Source organism: Tenrec ecaudatus, chromosome 16 (assembly GCF_050624435.1).
Source record: "Tenrec ecaudatus isolate mTenEca1 chromosome 16, mTenEca1.hap1, whole genome shotgun sequence".
NCBI lineage: Eukaryota > Metazoa > Chordata > Mammalia > Afrosoricida > Tenrecidae > Tenrec > Tenrec ecaudatus.
Window position 1 is genome coordinate 91389640 of NC_134545.1, and position 18822 is coordinate 91408461.

Below are 18822 nucleotides of genomic sequence, written 5' to 3' on the forward strand. Positions count from 1 at the left end.
GATCATAAGATAATTAAATGTCAGCAGGTTATTAAAACATATTTATTGAAGTATAACAACTATGCATTAGGCGCATATCTTCTTAGGATTGCGAACCCTCATTAAACGGCTGTTTTATAAACTTTCCATCTCTAATTTTCATTCAGAAGAAAGGTAAGAGGCATTCCACAAAGTACATTGGTTTAGAGTGATCCTATTTCCATTTCCCCTAGCATATGTATCTTGATGGTTATTACTCTGTCTTCTGCACAGGAGATTTAAAACACGAAGAGCACTACCTGGGAAATGGCCATTTCAATCTTACTGTATTTCTCCACTTTCTGACTTCAAGGCAAGGAGAGTTTATGGGCCCCTCGTCCTCAATATGAAAAGCCCAGTCGGCTTCTGGCTTTCTCTTATGGGAAGCGAATCTGAGTTCATTCGGTTTCCTTGTCATTTATAACCTTTTTTTACCACATCATCGCTGAATAAGGAATATCTTTATTAAAAATAAAAATCAAATTGCCTAAATACCTGCTCAACTCAAAGCCTTCAGACTTTCACTCACAGAAAGGAAACGAGACACATTTGCCAGCTGTAGGAGTCCCGCCTGGCACTGCGGAATAATTCTGCAGCATCGCGCCGTATCGGGCAAGTGTATTTCTGCCACTGAAACCGCAGCAACTCGGCCCAGTATTTTCTTACCTGCCTCCAAGTGTTCCCAGCATCTGAAGAGACAAACATGCTGATGTCGCTGTCTGACAACTCAGAGCCTATGTTACCTGAAAAAGAGCACATCACCATGAGTGAAGGGAACTGCCTGCAAACCAGGGCTCTCCTGGAGTCTGTGCTGCCTGACACGGATGAAGACTGCAAACACATCGAAGCGGAGGTTTGCAGCATACCCGCTTCAGAGTCCATGGTTTGGGTGCCTTTCAGAACTGTGTTTAGCTTGCGTCCTAAGTTCCAAGTACAGAAGTACTAGCTTCTTAAAACAAACACCCTGTACAACAACAACAAGCTCCTTACCTGAAGCCACTATGATGCTCGGAGCTGTGTCTCGGCTGGCAATAATCCCTGAGGTATAAGGATTCTCAGAGACCTTCAGGTGAAGGTGGAGGGAGCAGTAGGGCTACGAAGAGGAGAAATGAGTATCATAAAATGACAAAATATTAATTCATATGTAAAGCTCAGATTCAGAGTCTCCATCCATTCATCCACCCATCCATCTATCTACAATTAATAAAACATTTTGTTTCTTCTAAGTGTAATGTAGTTACCAAGTTTGTAAAAGAGAAAAGACTTTCATTTTCAGTTGGATCTATTGAACTAATTGTCAGTTAGTCATTCAACAAACTGACCTCATTGTCAGTTAGTCATTCAACAAAGGCATTTGTCTCTACTGTAAAATGTATACAGATGAGTTTCATGTAGCTTATAGAAAACTCCTCCTCAAAAGAGAAGATATTAGGTACATCTATTGAGTACCATAAAATGAGAATATTTCAGCAGCCACAGAACTGCTAGCAAAGTACTATATTTTCATAAGATAAAGTGTTATAATATTCTAGAACAGCGGTTCTCAACCGGTGGGTCACGACCCCTTTGGGGGTTGAATGACCCTTTCACAGGGGTCACCCGATTCATAACAGTAACAAAATGACAGTTACGAAGTAGAAACAAAAATAATTTTATGGTTGGGGGGTCACCACAACATGAGGAACTGTATGAAAGGGTCGTCGCATTAGAAAGGTTGAGAACCAGTATGCTAGAGGGTAAAAGGACTATGTCCAACTTTGTTTTCTGGGGGGGTTATTGTCATGTTTTTTTATGTTTCTCTTTTTTTACTTGCAATGGTCTATATCTAGCCTTTTATTTTAAGAAATACATTGTCAAAGGGCACCCTGGTGGGGATATCTGGTAAACTTTGGAATGTTAAGGTACGAGAGTTAAATTCACCAGTCACTCCAAGGAAGGAAGATGAGGCTACGTTTTCCCAAAAATGCTCTTATCCCCGGAACCCTATAGGGTTGCCATGATTCAGAATTAACTCGATGGCAGTAGGGAAGGCTTTGTTTAAAGATTTTGGAACATCATATTTGACTAATGCACCGAAATTAAACCCTAACTATATTTTGGCAGAATAATTTTCGTAGGATACTGATAATACTCTGATTCCAAATTTCTACCCAGTTTAATGATAATGTTGATAAAAAAGGAACTCTTAAACATATATGTCTCTATTTGCTTCTCTTGGATTCATAATAGCTAATGAAGCAACGGCACTCTCAACAGATTCTGGTCAGTTTCATTAAACAAAGCTGTTTCCTCCTGCATATAGACTACTGTATATCCTCAAGTATAAGCTGACCCGAATATCTGCCGAGGTACCTACTTTTATCACAAAACTGCATTGAATATGTGCTGAAACACTCGGCTTATACACGAGTATTTATGGTTGTATGTAGAAACGCGTTAGGTTGTCTTTTTTTTTTAACGTTTTATTAGGGGCTCATACAACTCTTATCACAATCCATACATATACATACATCAATTGTATAAAGCACATCCGTACATTATTTGCCCTAATCACTCTCAAAGCATTTGCTCCCCACTTAAGCCCTTTGCATCAGGTCCTCTTTTTTTCCCCCTCCCTCCCCGCTCCCCCTCCCTCATGGGCCCTTGGTAATTTATACATTGTTATTTTGTCATATCTTGCCCTATCCGGAGTCTCCCTTACCCCCCTTCTCTGCCGTCCATCTCCCTGGGAGGAGGTCACATGTGGATCCTTGTAATGAGTTCCCCCTTTCCAACCCACTCACCCTCCATTCTCCCAGCATCGCCCCTCACACCCCTAGTCCTGAAGGTATCATCCAACCTGGATTCCCTGTGCCTCCAGCTCCCATATACACCAATGTACAACCTCTGCCCTATCCAGCCCTGCAAGGTAGAATTCGGGTCATGGTAGTTGTGGGGAGGAAGCATCCAGGATCTGGGGGAAAGCTGTGTTCTTCATTGGACTACATCGCACCCTGACTAACCCATCTCCTCTCCTAAACCCCTCTATGAGGGGATCTCCAGTGGTCGACATTTGGGCCTCGGGTCTCCACACTGTACTTCCCCCTACATTCAATATGATGTGTGTGTGTGTATATATATATTCTTTTTTTTTTCATGATGCCTTATACCTGGTCCCTTTGGCACCTCGTGATCGCACCAGCTGGTGTGCTTCTTCCATGTGGGCTTTATTGCTTCTGAGCTAGATGGCTGCTTGTTCACCTAGGTTGTCTTTTTTTACTTGCCAAGGGAACTATAATTTTGATATATTTTGTGAGATTCCATAGCCGGCTTTTTTGTGTTTGTAGTGGTACCTTTTTATTATCATTTGGGTAAAAGTTTACTGAGCAAATAAGTTTTCCTTTCAACAATTTGTATGCAATTGGTTTTGTGGCCTTGGTTGCAATCTCTTAGATGTAACAACCTCTTTTCCATGTTCCCACCCTGGTTCCTGCTTTCCATTCGCCCTTCCTCCCTGACTTTGAGCTTTGGTCTTGATCGAACACCCTTTTGTCTCCTATGATGGTTGTCCTAAGGAGAACTTTTCTCTCCGGTCTTATTACTCACTTTATAGACCGCTTGATTAGCTGAAAATTTATCTCTAGGGTGGGATCCCTGAAAGCTCAGGACCACAGTTTTAGGGGGTTCACCAATTTCAACCAGATCAGCCGGTCTGGTCTGATTTTGAATTTTGTTCCATAAATTTTTGTACCTCTCTTTCCAGGGTCCCTATTGTGATTCTGATTAAAGATTAGTAGGGGTAGTGAGGTGCCATTTACTTCTTCTGGTCTCAGGATGGTGAAGAGTCAGGTTTGTGGGGACCATCTGTCCATTGACTAATTGTTTTTTTAAGTGCCTGACCCTCTTCACTCCGCTTTTCTCTGGGTGAGAGAAGGATAGTTGTTGGTGTCTTAGCTGGAGTCTCCCAAGCTTGTAGGACCCCAGGCATACTCACCAAAGCCTGACTGAGAACATTGCCTCTGTGGACTGCGTTACCCCGATTGATCTGTCTTCCCAAGGCTGTGGCCTTAACTCCCAAACCCAGTGACTCATTCTCTCAAGGTGTTTAGCGGGGGCTAATTTTCAAGCTGTGTCCCCTGCATGCATTACAATATCCTTGGATACATTTGCAGCACATACAAACACCAAGTCCAACTTTCCATCAGAGAAGACACCCAGGAGAAAATGCTACCGAAACGAAAGATCTGAAAGGTATGAAATACAGGTGAGATTGAGATGGTGAGGAAGATAGAAGGCTTTTTCGACCTGGGAATTACCAATAACGTGGAAAAAAGAAACAGAGGGGTTGATCAGTACGATATATTCAGATGCGATTAAAGAGGAGAAATGAGAGATGGGGTCAGGAAAGCAGGTTGGGTCAGGCTGAGTGGACTTCGATGAAGTCAGTCCTCCTCTGAGTCTCCTTCCGTTATGAGACCATGCTAGTGCCACCTATAGAGAAAAGGCTGTGTGACATATGAAACTGCACTAATCTTCACACAACAATTCACATCGTGGCTGTACTAGGATATTGTCAGTGTCAGTATTATTCAATGCAAATGTCTTCCTGGCAGACAAACTGCAGTAGTGATACTCATTTGAATGAAAAAAATTTATGGGACTTATTTCCGTGTAAAAAAAAACTTTGATCATATTCTCTGATTAAGATGTCAACAGTTCCCCCTCTCCCCCTGAAGGGTAATACATTTTATATGAATTTCCTTTAAAATAGTTCTTGTTCAGGGTTGTCGAAAAATACAAGTTTGTGTTTGAACGACAATTTTTTCATCTCTCAGGAAGATTACTTTCTAATCTTATCGACTTAGGTTTTTGGAATCACCAATGTATCTCTGTTATTACTTTTATTCTTCTCTGTAAGTCTCTGCCAGCAGATATTCAGAGAGCCACGGAGATACAATGATTAAATTTATATGGGATAGAGTAAATGACAAACTAAAATGAAACTCGGGAATAAAAGCAGCCTAAACACTGATGAAATAAAACAGCAGATCACAACAGGGTCTTCTCCTCACTGCCAGGATAGCAAGTAAGATTCTCCTAGAATAATAATAGCAATACATTATTGGCTTTCCACTGAAATTTCAGGTAAAGCTTCTGCAAAAAGGCATTTTCACTTCATGATGCTCTGTGACTGTAGAGAAGGCAGCTCCTAAGATGAGAGAAAACCCATTTCAAACACTTAACTTCCTCTTGCCCCAAAGAAAGACTTGAGCGGCTATTGTTTTGTATTATGGAGTCCCAGAACAATGTGGCGTGAGACTCGGATGGATGAAAGATGTGATGAGCATTAAGCACAACCACGCTCTTTCTCCAGAAACTCTAAGCGACTTGAAGGCACGAGGATCACCTATTCTCTAATCTATCACGTGCCACCTGCTATGGATAAATTCCTATTATCCATTTCAGGTATGTGCAGTTTTATCTTTCTGGGAGATATGCTTAATAAAGACAACACATCAAGCACTACATTTCCATCTTCTGTGAAACCTGGTAGTGAATCTAAAAAAAGATATTCAATAGGTACTTGAAAGATTAGGTAAATTGGGGCAGGGTAGGGGAGTGGGAAGTTGATTTTTTGTTTTGTTTTTAATCATTTTATTGGGGGCTGTACAACTCATCACAATCCATACATCCATCCATCGTATCAAGCACATTTGTACATTTGTTGCCATCATCATTCTCAAAACATTTTCTTTCTTCTTGAGTCCTTGGTATCAGCTTCTTAGTTTTCCCCCTCCCTCCCCCACTTTCCCTCCAAGAACCCTTGATAATTTATAAATTATTATTATTTGTCATGTCTTACATTGTCCAACGTCTCCCTTCACCCACTTTTCTGTTGTCCGTCCCCAGGGAGGGGGTTATAGGTAGACCCTTGTGAACAGTCCCTTCTTTCTCCCTCCACCTTTCCCTTACCCTCCCTGGTATGCCTACTCTCCTGGATTCCCAGTGTTTCCAGCTAGTGCTACATCCTCTTGTCTAGCCAGATTTGTAAGATAGAATTGGGATCATGATAATGGGGGGGGGGGAGGAAGCATTGAAGAACTAGAGTAAAGTTGTTTTTTTTCATCAGTACTACACTGCACCCTGACTGGCCCGTCTCCTCCCTGCAACCCTTCTGTAAGAGGACGTCCAGTTGCCTACAGATGGGCTTTGGGTCTCCACTCTGCACTCCCCCTCATTCACAATGATATGATTTTTTGTTCTTTGATGCCTGATACCTGTTCCTATTGAGACCTCATGATCACCACACAGGCTGGTGTGCTTCTTCCATGTGGACTTTGTTGCTTCTCAGCTAGATGTTGGCTTGGTTATCTTCAAACCTTTAAGACCCCAGATGCTTCAAGCCTTTAAGACTCCACATGCTATATCTTTTGATAGCCAGGCACCATCAGCTTTCTTCACCACATTTGTTAATGCACCCACTTTGCCTTTGGCAATCGTGTGGGGAAGGTGAGTGTCATGGAAGGCTAAGTTAATAGAATAAAGTGTCCTTGCATTGAAGGAGTACTTGAGTAGAGGCTCATCTGGCTCTTGATACTCAATGTCCATCTGCTACCTTAATAATAAACCTATAAATATATGTACATAGATCTATTTCCCCATTGTCATATATGAATATATTTATATATGTACATGCCTGGACTTAGACCTCTATAAATGTCCTTTCCCTCTTAGTTATTTCCTCTATTTCCTTTTACTTTCCTCTTGTCCCACTATCATGCTCTGCCTTCATTTGGGTTTCAGTAATTCCTCTCGGTTACATTGCCCTTGATCAAGCCCCACCAGGCCTCCAACACCCTCCTCAGCATCAATTTTGGATGACTGTTGTTCACTTGCCCCTGGGTTTGTTAACACCCATTTCTTTTCCCCCACCTCCCTCTCCCTTATGTCCCCTCAGAAACTTAGATCCTTTTGTTTACTCCTCCAGATTGTTTATCCCATCTATCTTATCTTGATAAATCTACAGAGATAATAAGATGCACACAAAAACAGAGCAAAACAAAGCAACAAAAGAAAACAACAACAAAACCCAATGACAGAAAAAAGAAAAGCCTATAAATAGTTCAAGGTCTGTTTGTTGACCTTTAGAAATATTTTCAAGTTGAGCCTGATGGGGCACCACGCCTTGGCCCCAAAGTCTATTTTCGGTATTCCCTGGGGACTTCCTGGCCCTGCTTCCCTTGCTGTTTGTTCTGTTGCACACTCTTAGTGTTTTGCCTCCGTGTGGTGGGTCAGATCAAGAAAATTCCTGCACTGTCTCCAGTATTGTCCCCGTGGTGCTATGGGTCAGTGAGGGACATCGAGTCTTGTGGTGGGGCTGACCCTCTTTTCCTCTCTCTGCATTGCTGCTCAGAGCAGGAACATTGTTCTCAGGGCTTGGTGGGCCAGGATGTGCTCCACTCTCTCTTCCTTCCCCTTCATTTGCTCTTGTGTGCTCTGATCAGACATGTCCCTCTCCTGGGCTGTAGCTTCAGTGCTGTCCTCTGAAGTGAATTCTTCTGTGGGGAGGGATTGGGGACAGCCCCTCAGACCTCTCTATGGGAGGCTGTTTTGACTTTTGCTAAGACATAGATGTATTGCTGAACTATTCTGCTTACCAGAGTTCATGGGCTCACTTAAAAATTATAAACTCAGAGAAATGTGAGTCCCTCATGACATTCCTAAGAAATGTATGGTTTTGTGGGGGTTAGACACAGACATACAGGCTTCACCGAATGCCTGCTGCACCGCCCAATCTGGCAGGGCATGTCTGACTAAGGGGGAGCATGAGGCAGCTGCTCCCATGGAGACTTCAGCACCCAGCAGGCTGGAAGACTGTGAGCCTCAGCTGCCACTTAACCCCAAGATCCCTCGGTCTGGGGGACCTGCCCCTTGAAAGGAAAGTGGTTGCCTTCAATCTGCCCCACAGCACTGCACTGTTGTTTCAGAGAACCACGTTAAATTCTCGTGAGAAGAAAAGGCACAAGCTCACGCTGTGGCAGCCACATTAGAAGTGACTTCTGGGTGCATTTTTCCTCGGCTCTCACTTTTGTAGTACTGGATTGCCCCCAGCTGGTACAAGGAGAATATTCTGTAGCTTCTTTTCCTCCCTGTCACTTCTTCAGAGAAGTTATATATATAGTCTACTCGTGTGTGAAGAAAACTATGGTAAGTAATTTATCTTGTTTTTAAACTAAGCTTTTTTCCCTCTTTCAGGGAAGAAAGTTTAGGTGCACAGTTGAGGAAAATTGTCAAGGCCAAACCACCAGGAATGACTAGAGAACTTTATGATCATACCTATTATCTCAAGAGTGTCTCAAGCCACTGTCAGCTCCTAAAGTTCCTATGACTGTATTCTGATTATTCTGCACATTTTGACCAGCCAAGAGAGCTTTATCAACCTCTCTTCCCCCGTCCTCTCTCCTTTGTTAGCAAATATATACTGACCACCTACTATGAGCTACTAGTCACAGCTCTTCCTTTACCCTTTCAGTATTTATCGCCAAGTTAATATGTACAATCTTCATTTCCCTTCCCCCATTAGAAAGATATAAGACCAACTATTGAAACCATAAATTATCTGGTAGCTCTCAGAAGCTCCAAGAGAATGGAGGGACCAGTATTCATTTTGTTGAAGCCAGAGCCAATCCCACTGCTCGGCTCAGTCGGTTTTGACTCATGGATACCCTCTAAGACAGAGAGCTGCCACTAGGGCAGGGGCTCTCCACCTTCCTTGTGCCGCGACACTTTCATACAGCACCTCATGCTATGGTGACCAACCCCCAACCATAAGATTGTTTTTGTTGCTACTTCATAACTAATTTTGCTACTGTTATGAATCGGGTGAACCCTGTGAAAGGGTTGTTCGACCCCCAAAGGGGTCATGACCCACAGATTAAGAACCACTGCTCTAGAGTCTGGGATTGTAAAATTTATGGATGTAGACTGCCTTATCTGTCCCCTGCAGAAAAGGTAGATGGTTCAAACTGCAGACCTTTCCGTTAGCAGCCCGGCACTTAACCAACCCACTGAGCCACTGGGAATCTTCCTGGCTTGAAATTGCCTTTATCCCTTAGTAAGGCACAAGCCGAGGACACCACATGCAGTGAACTGACCAAACATCGGAAGAACTAACTCCTTAGTCTTTCATCTTTTCTAAGTCATACACAAAATGTGAAATTCTGATACATGTTGGAGGACCCTTTCCCAAGAAAAGCTGACACAGGCAAGTATATACAAAGCTCTGCCTTCAATTTCTGGAAGTTCCTGAACCTCTAAGCTTCATTGTGCTGCAGCAAGTTATTGAATATGATTCTCTTAGATTGGCCTTCCTTTGTTACGCCCACCAAACGACGTTCATTTCCTGAAGGCTCTGGGTGAGGAGAGGAGGGATGATATTGACTAAAGTATATCCTTAGCTGTGAGTGACGGCTACCAGGACTAATTGGGATTGCTTTCCTACTGGGTCTAAAACCTGCCATCTCAGAGGCAGGAAGCTGGGCTCTCACTACGAGTGAGAACAGTCCTGAGTGGGGTGCATCCTGGCAACCTGCAATACCTGTTCAGGGACCTCAGTGATGTAGGACACACCCCACTGACACAGGAGGAGTGGCTGAGGAGCAGCAGCAGGACAAGAAGCCAGAGCAGGAGGCAGAGTGGTGGGCTTCCCAGCCCACAGAGTAAGTAAAGCTGAATGCCCTCAGGCAGCAGGCTGGCTTGTGGAGTGAGGTGCCTCTGGAAACTTAATTGAGGGAGTTGGGTACTTTACGACCCAACTGAACTGGAGATGTGTGTTTTCAGATTGAGGTGTATGGAGCAATGGAATGCCCTTTTGGCATTTACTGGTAGCCGTAAAAGAGCTTTGTATTAACCTGTTAACTTCTCTCATGAATCCCATAATCATGAGCATTGTGTGTGGGTTTTGTGTGGCCATTGTAATGAATGATTGAACCCAGCCATAGAAATGAAGGATTGTGGGAGGGACAGTGTGTCAAAATAGGGTTAAAAAAAGGGTGGAGGGAGGAAATGTACCCGATCTCTTTTGATAATCAGCCTGGGGAGTTAGAGAAGGTCAGCTATGAACTTCATGCTGATCCCATTAATAGAGTTTGCACCCATCAATAGACTTTAGATCTTCAGTATCACTTTGTTGCCTTATTCTTTTAGAGCTTATTTCATCTAACAAATTCCACTAGCCATTCACTGCAAGTCTTCAAGAAATGCTGAACTAAATGGAACCATCAACTAGCAAGTGAACTCTCAGCCCGATGAATGGCAAATTGGGCATTACTAAGTGACAGGAGCCATGTCCTCAACCATCCAGGAAGTCAATCAACTCTTAAAATGTCAGATTAATTATGCATCAACCAGTTTTACATGCCACTTCCACTCTCCTCCCTACCTTTGTATCAAGTTCACAGATGTCTTAGTCATGACTCCTTTATCCACAGGGCTCCTAATCCAAATAGTGTAGTTGAAAAGCTGGTCTAGAAAATTCCTATGTAAGAAGGCAACAGCTTAGCCCCTCATTCTTGCTATTCCTAACAATGAATTAAAGCGAAGACTCTATTGGAGACCCTTGACCAATGCACCGGAATGGGGAATCCTGTGTGTCTTTGATGCAGACATATGGTGAGTCACACAAGAGCCAAGACTCTCCCGGGCAACTCGATGCCTGACTTTGGTAGAACACTGTCATCAGAATGCACAAAGAAGGCGGGACCTCTCTCCAGGAAACATTATACTTTTCCTCAGGAACCAAGGAGTTATGACAGACGTAGCTCAGTTCTTTTTTTTGCCTCTTGGGTCCCAAGTCCCGAGGTTCTGGAGGCAGGTGGGCCCTGACTTGCGGCATCCCATCTAATTGTACACTGCAGTCCCTTCAGAGGTAAGAAACCCCAGCTGAGCCCTGCAGGCAATCAGTCTAAAAGTACTAAAAATACGGCCTCAAATTACTTTGGATGTCTTATTTCTATAGAATACATTTTACCAGGAACCTTCCATTTGGGGCTGCAATTCTGAACTTGTTCCACATTTGTAACAGCCCTGCCAGAAAATCTCTTTTCTAATCACCTGTCTGTGCTTTCGGTGAACTGTCACTTTCCAGGCATTCACAATCTAACATCACTTTGTGTCTCCTCTGCCACCAGCTGCCGGGCTTAAAGGAGGTTGTTTAACCGGCTGGGTCTCCTGGAGCTCAAAGATTTCCTTTCCTATTTCGTGCCTTTGGCAGATTTTTATAAAGTGATTGGGGTCTCTCCTCGCCCCACCCTCCCCCTTTGTCATTTTATCCCTCCTCACCCTGTAGCCCATTTTTCTAAAGCTCAGATGGGAACTACATTAAGCACCAGGGTTAATGAGGGAGGAAAGTTGGAGAGCTCCTGGGTACCATATATCTATATACCATTAATTCATCTTCTCCAGTCTTAATGAGCCTACTGATTCTGTTAACTTGGGAGCCAACCTAAGCTTATGCCCTTCAGAAGGTGGGTATAATGATGAATCCTTCAGTGTGCTTATCGGAGGGAATCCAAGCCTGCTACTAGAGCGCAAATGTGCAACTCAGGGCCTACTCCAAACTTATATAACTCTCGAAACACCAACAGGTGTATTGTACCGACCAAATGCCAAGTACACTAGTTGAAGATGGCCAAAGAGTGGCCAAAAGAGTCTGTATAGCCGCCACTGCTCATATGCTGATGGAGTTTACAATCTACCAGAGGAAGAGAGAGAAAAGCCGCCAAATACATGTGATGCCTTCCGAGTAATGAGGTCACGAAGCAGAGAGAGGTGGGGCAAGCACAACTTCCGAGGAAGATCTGAAAGACCTCCCTGTAGACAAAGGAAGCACGGATCTCAACGTTTCAGGAGGGGAGGAGGAGCTTAAGCGGAATAGTGGCAGATGCAAAGGACTGAAGACATCAATGGGCATGGGGAAGTCAAGGCGTATAGCGAAGCCCCTCCAGGCAGTTCACACACAAAGAAGGAAGGAGAGGAGCTGGACAGAAGGCAGAGGTGAAAAAGGACTGGTTACTTGGCCACTGGCAGGCAGGAAGGAGGATCTGAATTCTATTCCACCTGAGTTAGAAAGTCACTGGAAGGTTTAAGTGAAGCTTATCATGTGATGTTGTTCAAGCCTACTTATATAAAATTTCAGTAAATATATTCACCAGGAATTTGAATACTGACAACAAGTGAGCACAAGAAAAAATTTAGGGTGCTGGAAAGGTTTCCCTGCTCTAGTAGATACATGGATATGAGTTGATTCACATCATTAAATACCTTTTAAGTGAGTACATTTTGCATATGTGTCATGTCAATAATGTTGACAGAAATGAAAGGAACAATGCTGTCTAGAAAATGGACGACCAGGAGGTGGACAGTAGCAATAAATGGACCAGTTGAGACCCCCATTGTTGTAGGACAGCTCAGAAATGATGGTGACTTGACCTAGAATGGTGTGCTGTGTTGTACTGAATTGCTTGGCATGGCTCTTTTAGCTATATCTATGAAGAGGTGAGTACACCCATTATCATCACATCAATTCACACTCATAGGAATCTTATATAGTTTCCGAGACTCTAAATCTCCATGGGAACAGCTAGCCTCCTCCGTCTCTGGGGGAACTGCTCGTTAACGGATCTTGTGGTTAGCCAGCCAGCATTTACCTGACAGCCCCATCCTGGCTCCTGAATTATTAGGTGGGACCATGCAAACGGAGCATGTACAACTTTAACAGAGAAATTGGTCAGTTTTTCCATCTCACTGGATATAAAATGAGCCATCTCAGAAGCAGGAATGGGGAATCTCACTGCCATCAAGAAACAAGAGCCAGGAGTGACGCACATCTTGTTGACCGCCCCCCCCGCCCCCGCAATGTCAGCCAGATGAACCGCTTCAATTCAGAAAAATAAATATGCGATACCAGAGAATCCCTAGAGAAACAGAGGCCGTAGAACCAAGAGCTAGACCACAAGACAGAGTGGCGGGTTGCCCAGCCCCAGCAGTAAAGCAGAGAGCCTGCAAGGAGAAAGCTCATTGCGGAGTCGGGTGCCTCCAAGGAGTTAGGTTTGCTGACCTACAGCACCTTTGGGTTGCGACTTTTGGTGGAACTGCATGCCCTTTGGACACTTATTGGTAGTGATTAAAGAACTCTTTAGCCATGGTGAGCAGAGCAAAGGTCGAAGGGGCATATGACTGAGAGGTTGAGGAATTTGAGAGAGAGTGTGGCAGGCCTTCAGGCACAATTGGGAAGAAAAGAAATGTAATGTTAATGCTTTTGGTCCTCTGTTGTATCCTGTTACTGTCCATCATAAGTCCCAGAGAGTTTTGAGAGGGATGGTTGATGTCAGAATTGGTAACGACGTTTGGAAGGCAGGTAGACACACAGCTCGTCTCCAGCTCAAAGCACTCAGTTTGGGCTGCCATTGAGTTTGACTCTCCTCTCCTCTTGTGAAGTCAGAGGGAGCCAGATGCCACGCCCAGGCCATTCGGAAAGATGGTCACAGGGAAGATGGAGAGGTAAGTTGAGACTGCATTTCTATTTTGGAAGTACAGAAATACTACTTCCTGACAAAAGGGTAGGGACTGGAGCAGGAAACACCTTGCTAAATATGATGTATACAACATTTATTTCTAAAGGTCTGCTCATTACGCTGGAGTGCCCAAGCCAACCTCCTTAGGTGGCACAGTTAATGTTCTCTCGTAGTCTCGTCTTGCCAGGGTCCATGCTGGGAACCAAGAACCTCATTAAGGTCCTGGTACATCTTATGCATCTTTGGTTAAATGGCACTAACCACTATGTTTTATCTAGGGACAGCTAAATTAGAAAGTTGGTCTGGGTTTTAAAACGCCACTGCATTGGGCCATGCATCGGGTAGGCATTCGGTACGAACTGCTACTGTCCCTTCCTCTGTGCCCTTCCGGGAACAACTGGCTTTGCCCATTGTGCGTTGCCAGTTATCCGGATGGGAGCTGAGTGGGAGGCTGCATTGCAGACTGACTCCCTGACGCACGGTGACAAGTGCAATACCAGCTAAGAAGGTCGGACGCAGGCTGCTGGCAGCATTTTGGGCAGGAGGTTGACCCACCTCCGGCTGTGTGAAATGAACCTACGTAGTGTCCAGACCTCTTGAGATGGGAGCAAGCTGCGTGTGAACAACGTCACAGTCTGAACCATTTGAAAAGTGTACACACACACACACACACACACACACACACATACAAACTCACACCCCTATGGCTAACCCAGGATGTCTCCACTTTGGGTTTACATACTTGCCTCTTCTTTCTTTGAATCCAACCATAACTTTTGAATCATTTTATAATACTTGTCATTATTATTTTTAATCATTTTATTGGGGGCTCATATAATTCTTAACACAATCCATCCATCTCTCCACTGTGTCAAGCACTTTTGTACATTTGTTGCCATCATCGTTCTCAAACATTTTCTTTCTACTTGAGCCCTTAATATCAGCTCCTCATTTTCTCCTCTCCCTCCCAACTCCCCCCTCCCTCATGAGCCCTTCATAATTCATAAATATCTGTAATTTTTACAAACAATCTCACCCTCCCGTGCTTCGGTATTCTCATTGTTTACTTACGTCTCAGGTTCTGAGTCAGCACCAAAGCTGCACAAAGTGCCATATGTAACCCGACTGTCTTCCATCTCCTCATCTACGTACACTCAACCAGACAAGCACCTCCTCGAAGGTAAGAATGATCTTTGATATTTCTCTTGGACCTTATATGATCAAACTCTATGTTCCTGTTGAATCTACTTATGGGCCAAGGGAAAGACAACTCAAAGTTACCGATGGTCCTGGAACAGCATGGGGGCTAGTGGTGCCAGTCCCGGTCACTTTACAGTAGTGGACCCTTGAACAACATGGGTCTAAATGGCCTGGGCCCACAATTGGGCTTTTTCCCCCTCCCCCCACTCCCTATCTCCCCCTCTTCTTTTTGGTGAGCTCTAGTGTTGTGAACATCGACTTCAGACACAGTGTGACGCGAAGCTTTTCCTCATGAGCTGCTGCTCCTTTTTCCAGTAACTGCTAGCCTGACCCTTCCATCCCCCAAGAATGACCCCTGCTCACACTGACAGTCAGCATATACTTGGGCTCACCGTCATGGCCAAAGGAACAGACGGATAAATCCGTGTGTAAGCGGGACCCGTGTTGTTTGAACCCTCATTGTTCAACTGTATCTTATTGCAGTCAACAGCACGCTTTTTAGTAAGGGCACCAATAATATCCAAGGCTTTTTGAGCTGTATGCGCTCTGCTTTGACTAGGTAACTCTGCCACAGGAGAGAAAGCCAGTCACGGAGAGTGCGCGGATGAATGTGTGACTCTGTTCCAACGACACGTCAAGTGGACCCAGCTTCTCCTGTACGTCATCATTTGGTCAGTGGTCGATTGTAGAATGAGACACATATGAATTATTGTAAACAATACCAATGTAGGTATAGAGAAGTGGCTCTTATCTTATTTCTAATGATACTTAGAAAAACTAGAGCTGTGTTTCCCTGTAGGTCATAGTCTGCTGACCACTGCTTATAGAATGAGGCCAATGATAAACTGTCACAACATAGGCTTAGATCAGTGGTCCTTATCCTTTTGAGGCATGATCTCCACTGAAAATGCAGTTAGATGACTCCACTGGAAGGTGTCTCCATACAGTTCTGCATTGGCCCAGTCACTTCTACAGCTGAGTTCATACAGCCTTAGATATGTAACACATCACTGATAGGAGCTTATAAGTTTTTGGAGCATAATCTTACTGTTTATGGAAATAATCATATTTTCCCTCAACCTACCCCTGGAGGTCTTTCTCAGAATTTGGATCCTGGGCCTGAGTGAGAAGTTTATTTTCTTCTGCATCTCTTTGGCCCACCCTAAAATGCAGTGTCAAGTCTCTTTCCTACACTGCCCCATGTCCCCATGTTCTTTCCTCTATCCTTCAGTCCAGGAAGCCCCTGAGCAAGCCCTCCATCTGTTAACCCCCATTTTGCTACCTCCCACTGCCCAGGGTGTTTGGTTCATGTGTGAAGACTTACCAGCAAGCAGTGCACAGGGTCTCCCCTCAGATCCGAGTCCGGAGCCTGCAGCAAACGCCAGTCTCGGCCTTTGTTATACGTGATGAACGTCTTCACTTGGCTGTCAATCTTCTTGTTAGCCAAGAACATTCCCTTTATCCCTGCTACCTGGGAAAAATGGACATGGCTGAAAAATACATTCACTTGAGAATGGAGACTGATTTGTTTACCTCCAAGCAAAACAGACTGTTGAGTTCCCTTGGGGTATGGGGCTGGAGGACAGGGAGGATGAGGATGGAGACAGAGAAGGGAGTGTTAGGTTTAATGATTCTCTGAGCGCTGGAAGAGAAAGCCAGAGATTAATGCATTGGAGATATTGAGGGATGAAGGGTCAGAACACAGGTTAAGGTAAAGTAGCCTGCAGTTGTCACCAGAGTAAACAAACAAACAAAAAGACAATGGTTTCAGTCCTGCTTGACAGTACATGCTAAGTAATGATCCCCAAACCCATTGCCCAGCAGTTGATTCTGATTCATAATGACCTTATAGAAAAGAGTATAACAACCCCCCAAGGGCTTCCCAGGCTGTGATGCTTACAGAAGTAGATTTCCCAGAAGAAGCTAGTGGGTTCGAACTGCTGACCTTTCAGTTAGCAGCCAAGCCCTTAACCGCGGGGCTGTCAGGGCTCTTAAATGCACGATATAAGCAACAGTAAACATCCTGATCCAATTACTATTGCCCCTTTTTCCCCTATAAAAGAAAGCTCGATTAAGCCACAAAGTACACAGAATGTATGAAAAAAAACTTTCCAACTCAAACAATCAGTGGTTGCCCTGTGCCATTACCATCACCCCATTAATGCCACCAAAATAGCCCTTACTAAGGGTATGGCCCTGGAAATGAGTCATCTCTGTCTGTGTTAGGAAATGAGTTCTAATTGACAAGTTGTCAAAGCCGGGCAGTGACAAGTCAGTCACCGTGCATTCTGTTTTCCAGGTGTTTTGCTTGAGTGTTTATTAAATGCTTCATGCATATTTGATTCTGCTTGGAATTTTCATAACCACGGAAACTGGAGGATCAAGAGGAGAGGGAAGGAGAGACAAGAGAAGCTGAGTCTTGCCTGCCAGAATGACTTCTTCAGTGTTTTGTTGAATCTTCCAGCTAAGCATCAAGTATAAGTAGCATGAGGTTATTTGGAGGAAGATGAAGTGAAAAGTTAGATGAGGTGACTTTTTGGAAGTCAGAGCAAGCAAGGAAAAAGCCAGCAAGCCTATGTATCATGTGTGATCCCCCTGGCAAGGATTGGGAAACTGAGGTGGAGGCCGAATTTAACCGATGAAGGTCAGAGAGTGGGGTTCACAATCAAATATGTCCAACAAATAGCTCTGACATCTTCAATTCAGTGGTTGGGTTTCGATCAATAGCATATGCACATTTTGCCTTTGTTTTTGAAACAGTCAGACCTCATCAGTCTCTACCTGCTGCTTTGGCTTCTGGGAGAATTTTGAGTTGGGCCAGCTTTGTTCGCTATTGGAACGGGAAGTTGGTTAAGCAAATAAATGGTATAAGTGAGCTTCTAAGAGGAGTCCTTTGAACTGCTTACGAAAACAAGCCCCATTCTGAGCAATTAACCGCAGCCACAACCGTTTCTTCTGCACATTGTCGATCTTCCACCAGTGTGGATGGCAGGAACTCGGAGAGCGCTCTACCTCTCCACGATGGTTTGCTCTTACAAATAAGACTGAGTTATCACTGTACACGGTCCATAAGGCCTTCTCATCAGGGAACCTCATGTTGGTTTTGCATATGTTCAAGAAGCTGTTACACATCTACCAGCAACTAACCTGCCAGTTGTTTAAAAACTGAGTGTCATAAATCAGAATTTTCACAAAGTCATACCAGCCTTCCCTCCCCTGGGCAAATGAAGGTTCTCAGGATTGAGAAAGGGCTCCGCCTTCGCCGTGCCCCACTCCAGCGGGTTAGAGTAAGGACAACAGGAACAGAGGTACTGCTTAGTCAGGAAGAGGCTGCCCTTCTTCTTTTCCTTCGTCCTCTCCCTTTCTGACCAGGTTGTAGGAGTAGGATAAAGCCTGCTTAGGCATGCATATATGTAAATATATGTAAATATATTTATATATGACGATGGGGAAATAGATCTATGTGCATATATTTATAGGTTTAGTATAAAGGTAGCAGATGGACATTGGACTTCTACTCAAGCACTCCCTCAATGCAAGAATATTTTGTTCTATCAAACTGGCATTCCATGATGCTCACCTTCCCGACACGATCGCTGAAGACAAAGCGGGTACATAAGCAAATGTGGTGAAGAAAGCTGATGGTGCCCGGCTATCAAAAGATATAGTGTCTGGGGTTTTAAAGACTTGAGGATAAACAAGTGGCCATCTAGCTGAGAAGCAACAAAACCCACATGGAAGAAGCACACCAACCTGTGTGATCACAGGTGTCGAAAGGATCAGGTATCAGGCAACAAAGAACAAAAAATCATATCATTGTGAATGATGGGGAGTGAGGAGTGGAGACTCAAAGCCCATCTGTAGGCAATAGGACATCCCCTTACAGAAGGGTCACGGGGAGGAGACTAGCCAGTCAGGACGTAGTATAGCAACTCTAGTTCTTTAATGCTTCCTCCCCTTCCCCATCCCCCACTATCATGGTCCCAATACTACCTTGCAAATCTGGCTAGACCAGAGGATGTACACTTGTACAGATGGGAGCTGGAAACAC

At 44.2% G+C, this 18822-nt stretch overlaps 1 protein-coding gene across 4 annotated transcripts in view; it reads right to left on the reverse strand.

The window, feature by feature from the left end:
* SORCS1 (sortilin related VPS10 domain containing receptor 1) overlaps positions 1-18822 on the reverse strand; it is a 630965-nt gene that overhangs the window by 123825 nt on the left and 488318 nt on the right. For all 4 annotated transcript variants that reach the window (XM_075534299.1, XM_075534300.1, XM_075534302.1 and 1 more), the window contains exons 10-12: positions 16096-16242; positions 1009-1111; positions 685-761 (exon numbers count right to left, since the gene is read on the reverse strand). In XM_075534299.1, the coding sequence (XP_075390414.1) occupies positions 685-761; positions 1009-1111; positions 16096-16242 (327 nt within the window). The remainder of the gene's footprint in view (positions 1-684; positions 762-1008; positions 1112-16095; positions 16243-18822) is intronic.